The 24,147-nt window shown below is 39.2% G+C and overlaps 1 protein-coding gene across 2 annotated transcripts in view; it reads left to right on the top strand.

The window, feature by feature from the left end:
• The window catches only part of TOX (thymocyte selection associated high mobility group box), a 388,101-nt gene extending 375,251 nt beyond the window's left edge, over positions 1 to 12,850 (top strand). For both annotated transcript variants that reach the window (XM_019527707.1, XM_019527710.1), the window contains 2 exons: positions 9,366 to 9,517; positions 10,884 to 12,850. In XM_019527707.1, coding sequence (XP_019383252.1) covers positions 9,366 to 9,517; positions 10,884 to 10,920 — 189 coding nt within the window. In that variant the 3' untranslated portion in view covers positions 10,921 to 12,850. The remainder of the gene's footprint in view (positions 1 to 9,365; positions 9,518 to 10,883) is intronic.
• Positions 12,851 to 24,147: the final 11,297 nt, after the last annotated feature.

The raw sequence follows: 24,147 nt of genomic DNA, 5'->3' as shown, positions 1-24,147 counted from the left end.
GGCAAGTATATTTGTTAGCTGTAAGGATTTCAAAACACTTTTCAGGGTGGCGACTAGGCAGCATATAGAAAGGTGGTAGGAATCTGAGTAAGCAGGAAGTAACCCAGAAGCTAAGGCCATACTTACATTGCTTCCCTGCCAAGCCAAGCTCCAATGACAAGCCCTGCCTACTCACTCCCATTCTGCAGTGCCAGACTGCAGTGTGATTAGGCATCTTGGAGCTGAGCAGTTCAGAGCGCATACCATAGCAGCATTCCAGGTTTTCCCTAAGACAGATAACCTGAGGGGTGTACAGGGGTATAGCATGCTTAGGACTGCTCTAAGCCATCTCTGCTCCTAATTGCTGGTTTTGGTACATATATAGAGCAGATGAAACAGTACTTGGTCCTCATGGACTCAGCAGAGATGGCCAAAGACCCCAACAAAGGCATCCTACATCTTTGATCTTCACATAGAAGAAGCTGGTCTGAAGTAAGGCCCAAATAGTAAAGACCAAATTGATCAAAGTCAAGTAAAGACTGAATAGATGAACAAGATACAACTGTATAACTGTAAAAAAGTGAAAGAAGGAAAACAGATAAGGAAGCCCTGCAGCACAGCCATACCGTTCTCACATATTCACAGACCTGGCAACCTCATGGGCTAAGAAGAGAATTAAAAGAACAGAGGATCCAAACACAACTTGTTTGTGATTCCAGGCTGCAAAAGTGAAAGGGGATAAGAAAGTTAGGACATTAAACTAGGGACTTAGAGAGAAGAAATTGTCCCAGGCCACAGATCGCTCGGAGGCCACTGAATAGGTAATGCCCCCTTACACAGTATCTTCAGGACACAACCTTACAGCAGGGTGCCTCCTCAATACAGACACTACATACAGGGGTTGCTCCTCAAGATTTTCTCCATCATCAGAAAGACCTACGTTTGTTCCCACACTGAGCCTAAAGCAGAACCCCAACAACATCAGTTTGTTTCCTTAAAATCCACACCACTGTGCCAGACAAAGGCAACAAACAAAATTGGGGGATGCATCAGCCAAGAAAAACCACCACAAATGGCCACATCTAGTCTGTTTTTCAAAAAAACCCACACCCCATCAGGATTCAGTTTCCAGAACCTGGAAGATGTCCACTCTAAGCAGGTACCAGATGTTCCCTTAGACTTCTGGTTGAGATCAGCAACTAGAGGAGACTCAAGTTACTAACCTGTTCTGTACACTGGGACTGTAAGGAGAGGGTATTTTTCCCTTCCAGAAGCTTCACAGCTGCCCCAGTTAAAGAAGGATAAGTTTTGTCATGACACACAACATTGTGACTCTGAAGTGGGCACACTTTCATTCAGGCGAGCAAGAAAAGGATGAGTCAGCAAGTGATTTCATAAAAACCTTCTACAGCCCAACAGATCTGTTGCAATAAAGAAATAAGAAGCGCCTTGTGGGGCTGAGGGGACAGCCAGAAGACTGCCCCAACACAGACTGGTAGTTCCCAGTAGATACTCCATCTGAATGGTGACGGACATGATAGTGGTCCCTGAAACACATTAACAAGAGAAAAAGGGGGTATTTGATAACAGTCTGTATTCTCTATGGGGACAGGACAAGGAGTTAATGGCCTTAAATTACAATAAGGGTGTGACAAAGACAGCTAACTGGGCTGAGTTCTCCTCTGAGTTCTTGTAGGGATTTTGAGGTGTGAGCCCAGTTCGCTGTAAATAGTTCTTGTAACTAGTTTCATAAGCAGGATACCTATCTGCCTTCTCACCCCAAGGTCAAATGACAGCCAAGGCCTGACAGCAGGCTGCAGAGACTGCTCTCTGATTGGTCACCTATGATTGGATATTTAATTTGTTTATGTTAAGTTAGTTCCTGGGTTAATACAATAGTTTTGCAACTGTTCTGTTGCAAGGGTGGCTGAGAGTACCTCGGGAGAAAGGCTGCAGCTCTGAGAGAGCAGGAGAGAGAAAGAGGAGTCCCAGGGAGGACAGAAAGCTGGAGAAAAAGTAATCCCAAGGAGGACAGAGTGAAGTCTGGGGAAGGACAGAGGAGGGAACTGCAGTGGCAAAATGAAGCCAGTTTGTTTGGAGATGGGCTGCGTTCGGGGTGTCAGCCCTCTGACTCCTCTTCCCCCCCACTTTAAAGGAGACGCACGCCTTCCCAGGAGCCAACCAAAAAAACTGAGCTCTCTGAGGAGGGGGTGCTATGGATTACCAGGAAACGGAGAAGAGCCAAGGTTGCAAAGCCAGGGGCTTACCCATTGTGAAGCCACCCCAGGGCTTGCTTTAGGAGAGGGAAACCAAATAAGGCTGTTTCTTGGGGAGTCCCATGGCAGAGCTTCCCCTGAAAGGGGCATGATCCGTGACAAAGAGAACTTTAGTTTGGATATTAGGAATAACTTTCTCACCTGGAGGGTGGTTAAGCATTAGAACAGATTACATAGAGAAGTTGTACAATCTCTATCCTTCAAAGTTTTAATGGTAAGTTAGAGAAACACTTGATAGTAATTCTGTCTGAAGCAGGGACTAGATGATGTCTTGAGGTCCCTTCCAGCCCTTCTTTATATACAGTTCTGTGCTTCTAAGGTCAGTAAGACAGTCCGGAGAGAGTAATGTGTACTCTCATACATTCAACATCAAGCATTTGCCCTTGTAGAATGACCAGACTCAAAGAAGACAGAGATGTATAGTTTCCTGCATCCCTGAAGGATTCGATAAGAAACTGGAAAAGTCTAGAAAGTCACTAGCCTAGTAGCCCGTTGTAAAAAAAAAAAAAAAAAAAAAGGCAACATCCATCTCTGGCACAGGCCTGATGGTTCAGGGCAGTCCTTGAGGCAGAAGGGTCAGGGCTGTTTCTTGTTTTGTGTTGACCTTTCATTTTTGTTGCATTTTCTTTACTTAAAGGTGTGGACAAGGGTTTTCTCTCTCCTTGCATTTCAGAGAGGAGGAGGTGGTGCTAGTTATTAATGACTACATAGATAGTCACTCAGTGTAAACACTAGAGGACAGAGTAAGAATTAAGCATCTGGAAGCAGGATGTAATAAGGTCTTGTGCAATATCTCATGTCTGTGTAACCTGCACACAAGAAATCTCAGAGTGGAAAGTTGTGGAGTTATGCACCTATAGAAGAAGGGCCTTCCAAAAACTCATAAAGTGTCCATGGGCATGAAGCACTGAATGTTTACAAACTTTTTTTTTTCATTCCGCAGAATGTATATTCTCATTAGACACAAAAAGCACCTATGTTTAATTAATATTTTGTGGGTAAGAGGTTTTTTTTATTTAACTTCCATACAACATTTCTAATTGTGTATATCCTTTCTGTCATCTCCAGTTCCTTCTTATTCACCTTTAGTCTAAGCTAGCCAGTCCTATTTGTTATTTTTTCAGGTTTGTTTCTTTTAATATACACAAGCGGTCAGCAACACATGGCCCACAGGTCAGTTGGAGCCAGTGGATCTTCCGGCCTCTGGAGCCAGAAGGTTTTGCCTCTGCCTGTGCCCATGTTGAGACTGGGTAGTGAGGAGCTGCACTGGGGCTGGGCAGCTAGGAGTACACGTGCATTGCCACCACTTCTCCCTTCCCCCCCCTGCCATCCCATCCCATCCCACACCACACCTATTTCCTGGCTGCAGCATGAGCATAGGCTCTAGCCAGTGGGGAACTTCTAGCTACACCCTTGCTGCAGCTGGGAGGTGGGGAAGGCTGTGGAAAGAAGTGGCAGCAGTGTGGATGCAGTTTCCAGTTGCCCAGCCCTGTTTCAGTTCCCTACCAGCTGCATGCTACATCCACACTAGAGCTGTGGAGTGGGGGACAGGGTGGCTATGGCACAGGCAGCTTCACTCACACCCCAACTAGGGAGTGGAAGGCTGGGAGAAGTAGTGGTACTGCAGCTAAAGTGCCCAGTTGCCTGGCCCTGGCAATACCCTCTCTCTTCCGCCTCCTTGCTGATGTGCTGACAAAGCCACCCAGTCCACACTGGACTGAAGCCAGGTTGTTCTGGCCCTGGTTTATAAAGATTGCCACCTCGTCATATATAGTTTTCTTTCCTTTAATACTTTTCATTGTCTATAACTAAAGCCCTTCTGTTGCAGATTTATCTTTGTTGAGATGGAACTCAACTCATTGTTCCATCAGCTTATAAAAAGATATAATATTTTCAGTATTTTCTGTCCTTTGCTGTTTTGATCATAACACACCAGGCTTTTATATTCAGCTCTCTATAAAGGTGATCAGTTGTCTTTTCTGAGTGATTGTAGTTACATTTAAACCCCTATATGTGTGAGCAATTAAGGTATCCCTAGCAAAATTACTTGAATGTGCCCGATTCAAAATGAATTTCATCTATCACCATTTTGTCCAGACAGCCAGCATTTTTGATCTTTCAGAAGTTCTTCTCTAATGTTACCTAATCTAAAAAGCTGTTGTAGTCTCTGGAAATTATACTGTCATACCTTACCCTTGTTCCAGATTGTTAATAAATGAATAACACTTGTTGGTACAGATCTTGAGGTTGTTCTACTTTTGATCTTTTATGGTTTGGGAAATAACCATTTACCCCATCTCTTAGTTTTTAGGTCTTAACTCATTTTTTCTGCTTTTGTTTTTTTTTTTTATAGTATTTGTTTCTGACCCCATGACTTGGTATTATAGTTCCTAATATTTCCTATTTTGGAACATTTTAAAAGTTCATTTAAAGTTCGGAAGCATTATTTAACAGATTTATCTACTTTTAACATACTCAGAGAATTCTAGTAGTTTAGTGAAGTATGATTTTCCTTTCGTAGAAACTGTCCTGATTTGCATCTATAGACTTGCTAGCTTCATTTAGGCATTTGACATTTTATTGCCATACTGAGTTTTACATGCATATGTGTACATACCCCTACTCAGAAAGAATGAAAAGGTTAAGTTGCTGTTTTTAGATGGATTTTGTTTCTCAAACTTGGAAAGTAGAATAAGTAACATTGCAATTTTTTGGCTGTAAGTCACCCTTCACCTAATGCTCACACATGAAAGCACGGATGTGGAGGTTTTTAGATCAGAGCTGCATTATTTGGAGCATGGTAGTGTGTGGTAATTCCTTTTGCTTGTGGAGGCTGCCTGGGCATGAAATATCATTCATTGTTAGCAATGTCTCTAAGATGGTCAATCTTCAAGCCAGATTCTGGCCTACAGGAGCAAAGCCTGTTGGCTGCAAGCAGAGCTTTCATATGAGGAAATAGAAGTTTTAACTTAGAGCAGAATTTGGCCCAAAATAAAGAAAACTGCTTTCATCCTCTGGGTCACTTGCCAAGTTTAAATCATTGGGTTCATTGGAGTGCTGCACAGGAATGTGGCTGAATCGATCAAAATTCTTGGGAGGTTCAAGAGAAACACATGCTGGAGCAGGAGCCCACTGAACCCAACTGGAAGAACCCTGTTACTTTATTTGGAAAAGGATGAGTTCACTCTTATGCCTTTCCCACTTCCTAAGTCTTTCTGCCCCCCTTTCAGGTGCCTGGCACTATTATTTGAAGCCGTTCATCATAGCACCTGTTCTTGTTCCCTGTTTGTCTCTGCACTGGAGCACAAAGTGAGGGAAGCTAATTACAATCTCTGTCCGGCCTTTGTGTATATGCAAGACCAGCTAAAACCAAGTTCCCTGAGTCTCTTACCTGTGGATGCAGGAATATGTATAGAGCATATGCAAAAACTGTAGATGATTAATGTTAGCTATATTTTATTTTTAAATAATGGCTCATTCAGTATGCCTTGGGTTGTTTGCCTTTTTTCTTCAGGAAATAAATGTATGCTGCAATGTGATGGCATAGCCTGCCAAAAATAATGGTCTCATTTTTTCTAGTACATATTATGTACATTATATTCTTGGGCCCTGCTGTATTTGTCCAGAATTCTCCCTCCCCCCCCATACCACCCCCTTTTTTGTTACACTATGTCTTCAAATGAGGTCAAGAGAAAAAAATCATTAATATCTGTCAACTTCCTTTATAACCTTAAGGAAAAATCTTTGTATGATATCACACAGACAGATTTTCAATTTCCTTGTGTAATAAACAGATGCTTTAGGATTTGGATGTAATTTAAAGGTTTAAAATATCACATTGAGATTGATGAATAAATCAGTTGTGAAGACAAAAACATTGATGCCTGTTGAAAATACCTCTCCAGACAGGCAGGAAATGAAATTAGTTCCCAGTAAAGTGTGGAGATGAGGATCACTGTTTAGTTCTGCTGCAGGCTTTTTAGGACTAGCTATAGTGGCACAGCGAAACTGCTAGGGCTACAGAAATCTAATTAAAGAGCAAATGTCCCTTCTGACATCAAATTAATCTTTATCAAGTTCCCTATTTTTATTTCAATCTGGAACAAGAAAATGAAATTTAAAATTCTAGGCATGTTGCAAAACAGTTGGTGATTTTCTCTTGAGCATTACAATACAAAACATTCAGCATTGTTTAATTAGACCTCTAAGCACTCATTTTCTGAATGCTTTTTATTTCATCATTGTTTGTTAAGGACTTACATAAATAATACACAAATATTTGCTACAAGCCTAAATATAAGGCTGTCTTCTGATGTTGTGCAGATATATATTTTCAGTACGTTTGGGTTGCTTGAACCAGGCTGAAATAATTACTGTTTACATTTTAGATGCAATCATATTTACTAACCCTTCATTTTGCATAGTTCAAGAATTCTTAAATCATATTAAGGTTTAATTTATATCTTTAGTAATGTAAATTATTATTATTTGTGTTAAAATAATGCCTCAAAGCTTCAAAATAAATGAGTGCTCCATCGTGCAGTGTACTGTACATACACCTAATAAGAGACAGTCCCTAGGTCAAAGAGATTACAATAAATTAACAAGACAGACAGGATATGGAAAAGGGAGTATAATGGGTTTCATTTTACAGATGGGAAAGCTGAGGCAAAAAGATTAATGCCCTAAGATGGAAAAGCATTTAAGCACACGTTTATAACTTGCACAGATAGTACCAACCTAGTCAGATTATGAATACACTAAAATTATGCTTGTGATTTGCTGGAATGGACCCAGCATAATTTATCTAATGTCACACAATATATCTGCATGGATCCCAGTCAGACCTAGGCCACTGCCCTAATCTCAGAGCCATTTTTCCTTTCTGAAATTGTTTATTCTGCTTTAGTCTAAGTGATCAGAAATAGCATAACATCGGTGTCCTCTGACTTTGAGAAACCCTCTCTGCTAGCCAGAAGGGTAGTTTAGGTTTCTCTGACAGTTCTCTGAAGCAAGTTGCTAGAATTACCAACCTATTGTATGATGGTTTTTCATGTATTTGTTTGCTTCAGGAAAACTAATAAGAGATCACTAAGGGCCATTTTCTACTGAAGGTAATTCTCAATGCCTGAGGCTAGAACATGCTCCATTAGTCAGTTTCTTCTTGCAGCTGAAATAGAAATGGCCCTAAGGGTAGCGTGTTATGATAATAGTAATAATACAAGACCCATTTTATGGTCTTTCATCACATAAAACTCCTTAAAATCAACAAGAGTTTTGCTTAGTTAGGATTTCAGTGAGGCTCTTTATAAGCATGAATATTGTTCTGTGTTTTTCAGATTGCAGATTAGTGTCTAAAAGAACAAGCAACATACAAGGTGTTTGGGAGAGTTACAATCAAATGATGTAGTTTTTTCATACAGTTCTGTCTGTGTGTGTGTGTATTACACACAAACTATATCCCATTATCCCTCCACTCATCCACTATTAACCAGTTTCTTGTAAGCATCATAGGAGAAATGAGTCTTCAGGAAAGCAAGATTTCAAAGAAAAAAGGGTATTGGCCTTGAGAATTAGGTCATGAGGGGGCACTCTACGAAGAACATAGAATGGAGTGTGGAATAAGGCTGGAGCATGGATGAAGACTGTGATCAAGGGTAGACCTTGGTACAGTGGAATGGAGAGAAAAAAAAGACACAATAGAAAATATGTAAGGTGGGGCAGAGCTATGAAGGGCTTTGAAAGAAAGTTTGATTATAATGAAGTGAGAAAGGGGGAGTCAGCAGAGTGATTAGAAAAGAGGGAAGTGACATTCTGAATTTAAAGGATACTCATTCTCAGGGGCCTAAGTGAAACTAAAAATACTGACTTTTTTTTTATAAAAAGGAAATGTGGTTAATTTTTTTAAACCAGCAAAAAGAAATAAATTTCCCTGGCCCACTTTCCTAACAAATAACATGTATATGTCTAAAACAACCACATGCAAACCACTTAAACAAAAAATAAAGCTGTGAAGACATGAGTTTTTATCAGAATGAAACCATGTGGGAAGTTGGTCCACAAAGACTGGATTTTCAAACAAAATGTTGGAGCAGAGTCATCTCTTGCTTTAGCAGCTACACCTCCTATAGGTGTCTCTGGAAATTGTACACACTTGCCCCAGGACTGAGTTTGGTCTTTTTCAGCAAATATTGGTTGGTTTGGTTGGTTTGTTATAAAGTTATTAAGTACTCGGCTATGAAGGGATTCTAACCATATAACTATTCTTTGTGTGTTATTTTGGCAAAACCTGTTATATTAAATAAATATGAAGTACCCTTGAAATTCTGAAAGTTCTGGTAGATTTGACAGGCCATATTTAAACATGCTAATGCATTGAAAGACTCAAAAATCACAATCAATTCCCATTTAACAGACATTTAATTTTTTTTAAATATATACATTTCTTTGTATCTTCCATTCAATCTCCCCCCCAGCCCAAAAAACACACACTCCTTTCTTAGTTTTCAGACAGCAAGTTGTTTTGTGCTGCTTTCGCTACATTAATCCAACAACTGTTAAAAAGCTTTGGTTGAATTTTTGTTTAGTTTGAGAAAGAAGTACAAATAAAAGAAGAAGCAGATGGTCCCTTTGTGACTGAATGAAGAAAGAAGGTTTTGAGAACAATATGTGAATAGGTGTACTCTAATAAAACACTCAGCCACCTGCTGCCTGCATCCTTCAAAAAGATTCTGTTGCATATTCTGGGAATTAACAACTAGTGGATCCTTAGTTTTATATACAAGTTCTAAGGAACACACTGCCTTTTTTCCCCCTTGTCCTCCTGGCTTGACATTGTTTCTGTTCTTCGTGTCTTAGTTTCATACTATAGCTGTATGCTATCAAATATTTTGGTGGGCTTTTTCCCACCCACTCTGCCCAAGGAAGATTTTAAAAAAAAACAATTGAAAGAAATGCCCACACATTTTTTCCTGTTTTAATTTTAACTTAAAAGTACGGGGGAAATATACATATTACTCTTTGCTTTACACATGCTACTATTACAAGCTTTTCACACTTAAACTGTTGCTTGGTTTATTGTACATTTATCAGCTCCTTTTTGTCTCCTAGGGATTTACTCTTCAGCCTGATTATCAGAATATCATCAACCCCACATCTACGGCTGCACAGGTTGTTACCCAAGCAATGGAGTATGTTCGTTCAGGGTGCAGAAATCCTCCAGCACAGACTGTGGACTGGAATAATGACTACTGCAGTAATGGGTAAGCAGCCAGTGAATGCCACCTTGTGTTGAGCAACCTTTATGACACAAGAGTCTAATAGGGAGTTGTGAAATAGCTTTGTTGCATGTTCTCCTACTGATTTTTCAGAAAAGCATCTGTGATGATGTTGCATTTATTTTGTAGTTGAATGGCTGTGTGAAAACAATATGCACAATACATATATTATTAAAGGTTGCTATTGCTTTATCACAAAGTACATTTTAGTACTGAAAAACTTTAAATTGCCAGAGAAGCATAACCGTGATCTTTTGATCCAGGAACAGGGATGGAAAAGTCAGATCTAAGAAGAAGAGTGGGTAACTTTACATGGCTGCCCCTGTAGTATTTTCTTCCAAATTTTTCATCACTTTCCTTTCCAGCAGAAAAAGCCCTAGCTTGACTTGCAGGTCCCATGGTTCTCAGATGCTACAGGGCTGCATATGATATAAGAAACTATATAGAATAGAATAGGGCATAGTATCATTCTTCAAATGCTCCAGTCTAGATCCTGTGCAGCATATCTCTGGTGCAACAATCAAAGTCATCCCAGCTTCAGCCTAGAGACTCTTATGTAGATGGAAGCTGGAGGGAGAATTATTGGGTGCCTATACACATGCTCCTTCGTGTTCTAATTCGAATGCATCGGAGCAGGCTTGATTACTCGAGTCTGCTCCACATTGTAATTAGAATGCTGCAGTGGTGCTGCAGCATCACATGTATTAAGCTCTACATGTTTTAAAATAACCATGTGGCACTTTAACTAAACCTCATCAAATGAGGTTTAATACGTGTGAGGCTGCAGCATTTTAACTAGAGTGGCTGCCCAAGAACTGCTCTAATTAAAACGTACTCCCTCCTCCCTTCCCCCCCACACACACACTTCCAGGCATGTGTATGAGCCACCCATTGGTATTAGCTGTCTTACCTTTTGTATAGATTCTCCACTGCTCTTCAGAGGGTAGATGGTACTTCGTGTACATAGTCCCTCAACCTGTGCCTTCTAGTCTCTGGCGTGCCTTCCCACAACAGCTGATACACTTGAGTGAGTCAGTAAATCTCACTGTGCCCCATGTTTTTCACCTGGAAAATGGGGATCATCACATTTCTTTAGCTCACTGGGATGTTGGGAGGCTAATTCAGCGTTTATCTTGGGCACTTTGACATTTCTGGATGCTGCCATGGAAGTACAAATTGGTGTTGCAGTGGTAGTTTTTATTAATAGTAGTAATATTTTGCAGCTGTACCCTGTTGACCCACATAGTATGGCTTGAGCTAATAACAAACAAAATATAATAAGTTCTTTGGTAGGGCTATTAAAAATTTGATTGGTTTAAATATAATCTGTATTCTTTTTATCTTTGAATAGGGGCATGCAGAGGGACAAAGCACTGTACCTTACCTGAAAATCTGAAAAACCTCTCCTTTCCATGGAGGAATGCAGGGAAGTCTTTTCATCATGGATTGCTTTATGCAGTCAAGGCAGTTCTGCATTTTATTAGAAAATACAAGTTGCTAAGCACTTAGGACTATTTGAGCTTGTGGGTCACCCACTCTGGAAAAAAATAGTCTTGCTTCTTTCTTTTCTTTTCCTTTACTTTTTCTTTTTTTTCCCTCCTCCTCCTCTTTTTGTTCACAGAGATTCCTTTAACGGACATTGCTTTTCTTCCTTTCTGAAGGAAATTTGGACCATTCAGATTTTATGTTGGTTTTTGCTGTGAAGTGCTGCGCTAGTAACTGCCTTAGCAACTGTAGATGTCTTGGATAAAAGTCCTGGATTTTCCATTGGTTTTCATAATGGGTGTTTATATGAAACTACTAAAGACTTTTTAAATGGCTTGATGTAGCAGTCATAGCAAGTTTGTAAATAGCATCTATGTTACACTCTCCTAGAGTATAAAATGTGAATGTTTTTGTAGCTAATTGTAATTGAAACTGGCTCATTCCAGTTTATTGATTTCACAATAAGGGTTAAATTGGCAAACATTCATATTTTTACTTCATTTTTAAACAGCTGACTAATAGTTCTATATTTTCAAAGTATTTGGAGAAAAAAGAAAAATATTCCCAAATGATTTTAATTAAAAATATTGGCTTTGTCTCATTAAATAAACAAAAAAAGAGTTGGGGGGGAGGAGGGGAGAGAAAAGAACTTAGTGTGGGGGAAAAAGTAAACACATTTATTTTGTACTGCCTAAAAATGCTTTTTTTTTTTTAAATCACTTTATGTGTAATGGTTAGTAAACGTCATTTAAATCCTTTTATGTATAAAACTGCCAAATGCTTACCTGATATTTTATTAGATGCAGAAACAGATTGGAAACAGCTAAATTATAATCTTTATATATGGCTATGTATTATTGTTTCTTCATACTGTGTCTGTATTTAATCTTTTTTTATGGAACCTGTTGCGCCTATTTATGAAATAATAAATATAGGTGTTTGTAAGTAAATTTGTTAGCATTTTAAGGAGATTTCTTTGATGCTTTAACTTTTGCTGACAAAAATTATTCACAACTGGTGTGAATACTTTATTTAGTTTTTACAAAAACAGTGACTAACGCCAAGCCTGCTTTTTCTGGCAAAAAATGAAGGCAACCAACACTTATTTCTGCATTTTTGTTGATGCAAAAAACAGATATTTTATGTACTTCCCTTTTTAAAGCATTGTAACAGGAAGTTGCCCAAAGCTAACACATAAGCCACCAAGGCTATATAAATAAAAAGGTATGACGCTGCCGTTGGAATTCAGTTTTGGTTAATCAGCCAAGTGAAACCATAATGAATAAATCAAAAGAATTACTAAACGTGCTTTAGCCTTTTTATCACAAATGCAAAAGTCCAGTGATAAGAAAGCAGTGATTTTGCTTTTGAGCTGTGGGGAACGTCACAAATAGCACCTGAATGAAAAGTAACAGAGCAATGGGATAAGGAGTAAGAATGCCAAAATAGAATATTTTCAAGGTTTTAGATCAGGAATAGTTAGGAAGGAATTCAACCTGAATGCCTGTCCAACTGATGAAGAGTAACACCGATCTTTATTTCATATATGAAATAAAGATAGTAATTCTGATTAAATACACAATATGGGATGCAGTCAACATTTTTAAAAAACAAAAATATGCTTGCTTTGAAATGATTTTAGGCAATGTACAACCTGAATCACTTGAGCATGTAATAACTAATAAATAATGCAGATCAGATGTGATTACTCAAATGACTGTAGCTGAGAGCTCTAATTTTCCTGTCTTGAAACTGTATAAGAACTCGTGATTAAGTTCACAGTTTATTGTTTGTCTGTTTAGTACTTTAGAAATATACCAGCACTACTAATTACCCAATGTCTTCTATTTATTATATTATAGTAAGCTACATTTTCCACTCATATTAATTCTAAAGTGAGAAGATAATTGCTGGGGATGGGAACAGTCAGGTTTGATTTTGACGGGCAGGTATTTTTTCATTCATCAAAGAGCTGTGTTATCTTCATCTTTTTTTTAAAGCAGGTGTGCAGACAAGAAATTAAAGTTGTTAATTTCAGTATCCAAGCAGAGTTCAAAATACAAGCAAAATGAATGTAAATAAAAAATACATCATGAATAAAATACTTATTCTGTATGAAACTATTGCTACTGGGTGTCTATTAGTCTTTAAGAGCTCCAGCCTACAATGAGCTAAGCAAAGCACTTAAGCCATTGCTTAATATCAGTTTCAGTGAATTCAGTGGGAGTTCTGCATTTGAAACTAAAGAAAGACCTAGCCTTCAAGAAAACAAGCAATGTTGGTCTTAGCTGTGCTGAAGTAACACTTAATTCTAGAAGTGATTTCCAGCTTTGGCACAGAAATTGCAGTTTTCCCTGCCAGGCCAAAGAATAAGCAGTGGCTGGTTGCCATCTGCAAGGGGCTACCTGCTACTTTTTTTTTTTTTTTTCAATTGTGGATTGACAGATACAAAGGTCAACAGCAGGATCACAAAAGATAAAAGCCAAGAGCCTTGTATAACCAGGTGAAAGTCCAATAAAGTTTATAAGTTTGTATCTCTTCCCAAAGCCAAAAGTAACTTCAAAAAAGGAACTATATAGAGCCAAGCTGTAAAATCCCAGCTCTCAGATAGAAGATAAATAAAAGCTACAGAAAAACAAACAATTTATAAATAAAAAAAAAATACAGCTAATGCAAATAATTTAAATACAGCAAAGACTTCCAACATTCAGGAAATCATTTCTCCATTGCTTATTAACAATTATTTTCACTCTGACCTGGAAAATGCACTGAAAGCAGGACTTGAAAGTAGGCCTGAACAGTTGATATGGGATGACAGCAACATGTGAGCACCATAAAATGGAAACCCTACCGGATTGCAACCATGATGAGCAAGGGATACAGAAAAGGAAAACCTTTACAATTCATTCTTTGCTGTCACAGTGCAAACTGGAGACACCAATAGGATCCCAGTTCTGCTTTCACTGAAATCAATAGGGCTTTTTAACAGAATGAGGCTGATTGCCACCTCCTGCATTTCATCCATGGAAGGAACCTGCCAGCAAGTTTCTGTTGGTTGCACAGTAGGCCACAGTCATCTACACTGAAGCCTCTATACATTTGTACCCTCTAATAAGCACAGTGTCCGTCTTCCTAGCTCCAGTAAGTGCCATGCTTTCTGGGACTCTTTTGGGAGTCCTCTTGAAGGGAAAATCCTTATGATGGAAGGGGGCTTCTTATATAGCTATATTACTCTTCCAGCTGTGCTGGTTTACCAGCTCCCAGGCCCTTTTTTGGTCATCCCCACCACTCCCATAAGCATTGCAAGACCCTGGAGAGCCCTTCACGTGTACTGAGGGAATAGAAGACAGTGCCAGTGAGGTGGCTGCAACCAAGTGTGTGAGAAATGATATCAATAAGGAGCTGTAACAACCACAGCTCACACACAGTCTAAAACCACAGACAGGTGCTTTTTATATGCACACATTATCAGGGTAAGGATTTGATTTATTGGGTCTCTCTGAATCTTCTGGCAATGAAAGGAAACAACATACCGTACTTATGAAGGTAAAGCAGCGGAGTCCCTCACAATGATGAATACTGCTCAAGTCAGTCAGAGCAGGGGGCTCACTGCACCTTACAAAATGTACTCAGCATCTTTGAGGATGGAGCTTTTCTTTGCATCAGAATTGACATGTTACAGACTCTGCCTCCCTTTGCCAAGTCATGTATTTTCGTATTACCCAGCAGCACATTAAATCACAACTCAAGTGTAGTTCTTATTCCACAGACAAGGGGACAAGTGAGAACAATGACTTGTAACATTTCAGAATCTGTCACAGTTACTGCCTAATTAAAGAAACCTACTAGCAAATGTACATCTGCATGGATCCTACAACTGTCAGCATTTCACATTCCATTAAGGACTTGCTGGGATAGACACTTCATAGGGAAATTTCATTCACACTGATGTAAAGCCTGGGAAGATATAAGTAAACTAGAAAATAAAATAGCAGGAAAAAATAAAAGCTTCCCAGTCTGAAAAATAGCCATGTGCAAAACTGCAGAATACTGCAGATCAGAGCCTCACCCTCCAACAATTGTGTGTTTACAATGTGCCTGAACATAATTGCTCTGATGGGCTGTCAAGGAAAAGATTAATTTGGCAAAGATTAGTATTGACTTGCTGTTTATTAAGGCTTTTAAACAGCTGTATCTGGCAACATTCCTGTAAGTGCCTGTCATGTCTGAAAATCAGGCTCACACCCTGGTGCTTGCCAGCTGTTACTAAACAATCTTATACCACTTTGAGTATGTGTCTCCAGGCCAAACAGCAAGAGCAAAGCATTGCCAAATGAGTCTCTCCCCTCCTGTCACTTTTTTGGGTTCTGAAAGCTGAAATGTCAGTTTATGGCTGATGGCTGAGCTGCTAACAGATACCGGAAGCCAGTTAGGTGGTTAGAAAGGTGCTACAAGAACATGTCCCACATGTAGAGATTGGGTACTACTGTTAGTCACCTCATGAGCACAGAAAACCACAATTTGCAACTGTTACATGTAAAGGGGTTTTAAAAACTGTTAAGAGATTATGATCAAAGGTGTGTGAGAGACAGAATTCCAAAATTAATATTGCCACCCCTCAGGCTGTGCCAAGACCCTGTAGGCCATAATGGATAAAGCCAGCACGGTAGGATGATAGGCAGAAGTATGGTAGACACCATTAATCTTTATAAAATGACTTGATTTTATCTTCTACAATCTTTTCCCAGGCTGCAAATAAACAAAAGCCATAAAACATACACACATTATAGCCTGGTCAATGGAAACCTGTAAAAGGAAAGATAGCAGCTGTTAATTTTTTTCTATTACTTAAACAGCAGGTTAGCTTTTCTTATAGACTATAACAGGGAGTTCAGAAGCAAATCAGTAATGCCAATGGAAAGAATAATATTCCACTGCAGAAAAACGCCAATATAAATAGCAATGTGTTACAATTAAAGTTGATTTGGCCTTTCCAATAGAACTCTGATTTTCTGGGATTAATCTCGACCTTTTCAAGTTGCATCAGGCTGAAATAAGTTGTCAGAACAGATGTGAATTTTGTTTGCAAAGAACAATTGTAATCTCGTAACCCTTTGAGCACAGCATTTCCCAGCCTGTCGGCCAGATGAATATGTAGGATGAGGACAGCAGATACTGAATGTCCTCAGCAGAAAGAGCCAGAGGGGGGAAGACAAGGTAGGAAGTTAAGTAAAAACACAAAATCAAACTTGAAATAAAATTAAACTTTTTAGCTATGAGCTTATGTGGTGGATTCTCCATCATCTCACATCTAAATCAAAACTGAATACCTTCCTAAAAGCTTTATTTCAGTCGCACGTTACTGGGTTCAGTGATAAAATTATTGGGCAAAATTTCAGGCCAGTGTTGTATGTAGCAGGAAAGGTAACATTTTAATTGTCCTTTATAGCCTTAAAACCTATGAGTCAGCAAGCTCTCTTAAATATTAGAAAGTTCAAATGGATTTCCAACCTAGTTTTCTAGCTAGTTTTCCCCATGATCCGAATGATAAAAAATTTCCCACGTTTTTAGAAAAGAGTCTTGTTAACATCTGGGCCTTGCATATTTTTAGCAAGAAGAGGTAAACATTTTGCAATATTCCAGGCCCATCCAGGAGTTCCCAAGTGTCTGGTACCAACAGGACAAATGAATCCCATTCTTTCCCTTTACAAGAAAAAATGGCACCTGCCAAAGTATTACGTTTACTTCCTAACAGAAAAACTGCAAAGCAGTTATTATATAACCAGCCTTATAAAGAAACAAACCAAAGTCCATTCTTGTTACCCTGGCTTCCATGTGAATGCAACGCTTAAATTAGGAACATATAATGATGAGGCAATCACTCTATATCTGAATTGTTACAGGGGAAATATGAAGGGTGCTTTTCCCTTAAGCCATATCTGAGCATTGTTTAATAAAAGCATTCTAAAAGTCATTCAGAAAGATGGAAGAACCCTAGAAGAGCAATATTAGTAGCATAATACTTCATATTTTGATAGCTTCTTTTCTTCACATTTCTAAAAGCCATTATATTGTAATGAAGTAAGCATCATATGTTTCTAGGTACGTGTTATTGTGGCTGTTATAGATGCAGCACAGTGTTTAAGTGGCATACCCACTGTCACACTGATTCAATGCTGCTCAGAGTTCTGAAAACCAATCTCCTGCAGTAGTCTCTGCAGTGGACTCCCTCTCTTTACATGAGAAGAAAAATATTTATTAGAAGGGAAGAAAGAAAACAGTAGCATGGTATTAGCAACCCCAAATATGCAAGTATTTCATTTCAGGTCCTCCAAATTGTAAGATTGGTTTCAATGTAGTATGAGAATTTTTTTAATGATAAATTTGGGGGGTTCCCTTGTCTTCTGTGTTTCAGTCCTAATGATGCAGTTAAGTGATGGTTTCAAGTTTTTTTCTGCAATCACCTGGACAAGAAATTCTGTGGAAAAATGAAAGCCTTCATTCCCAGGTAATCATTGTCTCCAGGCGCTGGAATGCTAGGTTAAAAATCAAATCTCGTGTGAACTACAATAAAATAATGGGAGCTGGCAAGGTTGATCTCTCTCTCTCTCTCTCTCACTCCTTGCTTCACTGTAGTTTCTCAAGAATATTTCCAGCCCCACTACCTTTCTGGGTCCCAGCTATCAATTTCAAAGTTGAGTTTGCAACCAGAAGCAGAATGGCAGCTGTCACGCAAAGATCTCTGGTCAGAGAGACCGACACACTGGAGTAAATGAGCCATGGGCTGACTACCTCAAGTAGGAGGTTTTATTAAACAACCTTTTAAGAGCAAGGAGAGAATGAGCCATGAAGATGGCTGACCCTCTGTGTGGAAGGAAAGAGATCTATACATGCATGATCTAGGCCTGTGATAGGAAAAGTCCTGCAGATCATGGGGATAGCTATATGGCCAAAATGAAGACATCAGGATTTTGCCTTTGATTAGAAAAGGAAGTGGGGCAATACATTTTGCCCAGTGAAACTGATTAATTCCTGTTATGCACAAATGCAAAAATCACCTCCTGAGCTACAGTAAATGATACTATTTTAAGTTTGGTTTTACATGAACAGAAAAACAAAAGTGAGCGTCATTCTATGTATTAGTTTCCTGCAGAGGTTTACTTAAGGGGAAAACCCTCCCAAACAAACCATCCAATCCTAGCACATATCTCAATTTCCTGAAATGAATTTGATTTGCATTTTTGGGAGCACAAACTTCAGGCAAGGGCAAACTAAAGTAGCACAGTTGCCAAAGCAAAGTTAACCAACCTGGGCATGCACTTCAGGGAAAAAGACCACAGATAAATAAAGGGAAAGACACAGCATTTTCTTTTCTTTAATGTATAGCTGTCACAGAAGTCCCTAAGTGCTTCCATACGTGACTATACATTTTAATGCCTCTCCACCAACAGATGGTTTAGATAAAACCTATTAGTTTCATTTGTGCAAATGGTTTCTTACACAAAAAAAAGTCTATTTTTAACATTTTGCCTCAGGGCTTGGATTTAACTTTTTTTTTCAGAAGTGGAGAAGTTTTGCTAGTGTCTAATACTTTAATCATCATCATTCTTGCTATCAAATAGGCATTCACATCAGAATGTGGTTGATGAGTCCTTTAAAAGGGAATTTATGTCAAAAAGTGCATTAAAATTACTTTGTAAATTTGATTTATACATCTTTTCACACAACCTTTGCATGTTTGCAATTTTCCATGAGGTTAGTTATGATCATTTCAATTTCTGCATAAGTAGTGTATATGCTCTGTCAAACATAATGATGCAAGCCCTTTATCTTGCATTTTGTCTTGATGTCGTTACTTCAGGGAATATGTTCAGGGTGTGAAAGCTGAAGAGTGCTCAGTACTGTAAAACCTAATTGCTCTTAAGAGCAAATCCAATCCCAGCTCTGGAGTCCGGGAAATTCCACTGGAGATGAAACTGATGTGGATCTATGATGCAAGTGATGTTAAGCTGGATTAAGGAGAATGCCCTAGAGTTGTTCCAGCTCCCTGGGGTCTCTCTACAAGAAGCTGGTTTGAAATCAGTGGGTTAGAGAAATACCAGTCTGAGATTCTACAAATGGATGGGTCCTCTGGTCCCTACCTGTTGGTTCACAGAGGATAATATCAGCCATTGAAATTGAACAGTAGAAGCATCCTAGGACATGGGTGGAAAGGATTCCTACAGGGACACCAATATCCAGTCCAGTAAGTCCTAAGAGGTGACAACTGAATTGAATAAAAGGGGCTAAAAAAAGGAAAGTCCAAAAATTGTTTCTCCCCCTCCCCCGCTTTTATTTTACTATCTGCTTTCATGAGTGTTTCTGAGAAATTATACTTGCATGGATAAACATCAATGAGCCGGATTTGGATTGAGATGAGAGAATTAACAAGAAAAGAAGCAACGCCCCTGGTCCTTAACAAAAAACTTGGGCGTACAGGATCTTATTCTGAGCATGTGTAAACAGGAACCACTTCACAGAGCTCTCCATGCAACAAAGAGATTTTCATTAATGAGCGTACTGGTGGCAGATAGCACACAACAGGAGCGCTACCCTGTCAGACCCTGACTTCATGCTTCTAGAGTAATATTATTTTAGCTGCTCTGATATTCAGGAGGTTATAATTAGCAAACATCAGGGTCTGTAAAACTCCCACCCGGTGCTGCTGTCACTAATTCATGTCACTGCATAAAAGCAGAATGAAAAAAAAATTGAAACAGCAGCAGGGAAAACTAAGTAAAGCCAAGGCTGCTACAAGGCCCAGGGATAAGAAATGAAAGCAAACACAGTCTATGGGGGAGGAGTAGGTGCTGGGCCAACATTTAATTTTGTGATGATACCTTCAGCGTCAACAGCTTTTACACATCAAAGTGGCAAACAGGAGCATTATGGAATACAGACTCCCACAAAGTAATTGTAAGGCAGACCTGAATCAACTCCTGCAGTTATAGTTATTGGTGTACTTGCAAATAGTCAGTTCTCATAGCCATAGGCATCCTCTGGTCTTGGTATCAATGCTGGATAAAACTTCTCCATATCATAGCACTTAGTTTTTATTAACTTCAGCCACCCCTTACTGGACAGCAGTGGTTATGGCACCTGAACCCCACTCTACTTCCCTTTGCAAGAACAGCTTCAGGCCCATTTCTCATTCCACTGACATAGGAGAAGAAAAAGTTCTTTTCACAAGCTTTTGGGAACTCACATCACAAAAGATCTATTCATTTAATATGTCTTCAGGACTGTGGATGTTGAATCTGCTTTCCTGATGGTTGTATCAGTGTGGGATAGTGCAAATACTACTGAATTCCCCTCAACTGTGCAACAGTGTTCTAGCCCATGCCACAGCCTGCTCTTGTCAGCAAAGCCCAACATGGAAAATAAACTTCAAAAAACCCTGTAATATGACTCTCTATCCCAGGTTCTGGTAGAGTTTCCCTACCAGCCACCTTCCAAGACCTCCTAGTAGCAATTCACAACCAAATAATTCATATTTTCTGCCATGATCAGAGGACCCCTCCAGAAATGGAAACCCTGCAATAATAGGTTCTCCTTAGGAGGAAAAGTAGTCAAATTGTGGCATAGCTCTAAAATCATCAAGAGGATATTCCCTGATACTAGTTCCTACTCAGATCTCCTACTTTCCCTCAGTGTTGACCTCCACTTCAGCAAAGGATGTTCTTCATTGTTCTTTAAAGATGCTTGTGTCCATGGGTTAGCAGTCACAGCTACAAAAATGACAGTCTTCTCCAGACCCCCTAAAAGTTACAGAGGTCAAAGATTATAAAGCATTATACAAATGTCTGACTCGGAGGAGGACAGAGGGGATCATAATTAGCAAATGCTTCAAAACAAATCTGGCAGTGCTTATTGAAATTCGAAAACAAATTGTTTTGAGCAAGCTTGCAGCTCCCCTCTATTCTAGGAAATGGCACGAACATTCACCACAGGAGCAAATGTATTTGAATACTATGTACTATATGGATTTTTAAATTGCAAATGTGAATATTTGCTCAAAAACACCTGATTCTCGGAGTAATGCATATCCAATTGGGGAATGTAAACATAATGTGCAACTTGTTTGTGATAGGCAGCTGGTCAAAGTTGAAAACATTTGGAATTCTGAATGTTCGCAAAACGTGTGTCTAACAAGCTACGTAAAATACGTTTAGTAATAGTTTTGAAAATCTTTGGGGGTGTAAATTTGCAAGTAGAGATGGAACTTGTGGCTAAATGATTTGTTATAAATGATTTTTCCAGCTTCCCACACTATCCCTTGTACCTACCCAGGAAGGATGAGAGACAGCTTTTCTCAAGTTCATCATGTCTTACCCAATAAGGATTACAAAATATCTCCTAATAAAAAAAATATATATAGTCAGTTCCAGAAACCTGAATCCAAACTAATTTCTCAAAAAGCACCTGAGTACCTACCACTGATATTAAATAGATATGGCATTGACTTGTAACAATGTAAAATCAAAGCTGGAAAGAGGATTCTGAGCAGAGGAAAATTTATCCTAGAAGTTAACCAAAAGCAAGATGAATATGTTATGCTGCTGCACTGAATGTAACATCACCCTTCAAAAGGCAAACAAACAAATAAACAAAGGCCTTAGCTGAACCAGCTTCCTTTCAAGAAAGAGAAGCAATTCTCCTCTGCTCTAAACAGAGCCTTACTTAGCCTTACCTAGAGCCAGAAATTTAATTTGCAGCATATGAAAAAGTGATTTAAATGCACAGTGTTACAGCTGATGGTTTCATCTTCACTAGACCTAGTAGAGCAAGTCAGACATGCTATTCTTTCTCCTCAGGGTAGTGCTAGGGCAGTCCAGCACACAGGCATCAGACCTTAAAAATAAAAAGGGCATAGCCTGTGTGGATGTCCTTCTTGGGCAAGTAATGTCCAGGGCAGTAGACTTTGTTGCTCAGAGAAACAAAAATGACAGGTAAAGGCTTTAATTTCCTTTCAAGAATTATTCCTTTCCATGCTTATGACCATGTTGACAACCTCCTCTGTGTTTCCTGTGCCCCACACAAAAATCAAGGAGCACATAATCTGGCCCAATATAGTTTTGAGGTGCATATAACTGCAATGAGGGATAGATCTGACAAACACTGGAATATGAAAGCACTTGAAAGGAAAGATCTGTGGATGTATTCACACTCATCATCCAGAAAATAAAAGCCTAATCCAAGGATTTGGGATCTAGGATTTTGAAAGGAGGCAGGGTACAGATGATATTGTGCATTATCACCTATAAAACAACACACATTTTTCTCTAGTTAAAGAGAAACTAGAAGTTTTAGTAATATGCTGGAGGCTCAATGCTATATAATTCCATTTAAGATCAAAGCAAAAACAAATATAACTTTATTGGAACATGTATTAATTTGCTGGTTTATATATTCAGTTTAAAAATCAAAATAAATTAGGCAAAATAGTCAAAAGCTGTTATCATTAGCCCTATAGTCATCATAGCTATCAAATGTACATCTCCTAGTCTACTTGAGTGTCCTTACAGTGCCTCCAATGCTTCTCTCTCAGTCATTTCTACACCTGAGTTAATATTATCACATCTGAGTTAAGGTTTTTAGCTAGAACTAAAAACAAACTGCAGGACTGTAAAATAGAAGGGAGACATTACCAGGGGTGACTAACACAATTAAAAAAGGAAGTGGGTTGTTAAAACCTATGGAATGAAGAAACCTTAGCAGGAATTAGGTAGATTATAATGAGCCATAAAGTCAATTAACTCCCTCACTGCTGCATGAATAGCAATGCCACTACCTCTCCCAGGCATTTTGAAAGCTTGGGTAGAGCAGGAATTCAAGGGAGGTTCAACTGCACCATTGCCCCCTCCCCCCACCCCCCAGCCCATCTCACTAAATCAGACTAACATGTGTGGAGAGAGGTGGACTTTGAGGGTGTTTATACACATGCTCTAAGAGGTGCAGGGGCACTTTAATTAGAGCAGCTCTGAGAACAGCTCCAAAGTACCTAGACCATCACATGTATCGGCATCCCCACGCTGAAAAATGGTGGCAGGTACACTTTAACTAAAACTTGTTGAACAAGCTTTAGTTAAAGCATTCCCACCACCATTTTTCAGCACAGGGACACTGATACACATGATGCTGGTGTCTGCTGGGGCACAGTAATTACCACGCTCCAGCAGACTCAATTAATCGAGTAATTGCAGTACGTCAGAGCAACCTCAATGCATGTGTATAGGCGTCCTTAGTTTCAAGTTAGAAAATGTAAGATGCAAGAGTTTGTTATCATTGTTTAGGGAAAGGCAAGATTTTTTGTGGGTGTTATCTTCTACTGAACCAATTACATAGTTGGGGTAGATTTAGCCATCTACTATTTAGCTCTGCTATGTCTGCTTCTCTCCCAGAGACCTGAGGAAGGGTACTACTTGGATGCCTGATCACTTGTCTAAATCTATCCTGACCGTGCAATTGGTCCATTAAAACAGTGGTCTCCAAAGTGGGGTGCACAAGACGATCTATTGGGGTGTGGGAAGAAACTACTAGAACTTCTAATTATATTTATATAAATATACATATATTGGGGGAGTGCGCTCAAAATTTTTTTACTGTTGGGTGCGGGTTATATAAATATACATATATTGGGGGTGCGTGCTCAAAAATGTTTTACTGATAGGGGTGCATGATCAAAAAAGTTTGGAGACCACTGCATTAAAAATATCACCCAGAAAATCTTGCCTTTTGCATATTTCTTGGAGCATCAAAGCTACAAGAGCTCTTCAGCATCACCTGTCATTTAGAACATTTGTAAATACCAGGATATTTTTTATCTATCTGGTGCCAAACATATTGTGCTTATCAAAAGCAAAACTTAGATGGACTCACCAAGGGCGTCCGGGACTGCCTGCTTGCCAAAAAAGCGGCGTACGCCCGGTGGAAGGGGGGTGAAATCTCCAAAGAGGAGTATACCTATTCAGCTCGGGCCTGTAGGCGAGCTGTTAGGAAGGCCAAGGCGGACATGGAGCTCGGACTAGCGTCCAAGATTAAGGATAACAAAAAGTCCTTTTTCAAATATATTGGGAGGATGAAGAAGGTGC

The sequence above is a fragment of the Gavialis gangeticus genome, unplaced genomic scaffold, assembly GCF_001723915.1.
Source record: "Gavialis gangeticus isolate Ggan-Ray unplaced genomic scaffold, GavGan_comp1, whole genome shotgun sequence".
Lineage (NCBI taxonomy): Eukaryota > Metazoa > Chordata > Crocodylia > Gavialidae > Gavialis > Gavialis gangeticus.
Note: the sequence above shows the minus strand (reverse complement) of the source record. Positions and strands in the feature narration are given on the sequence as shown.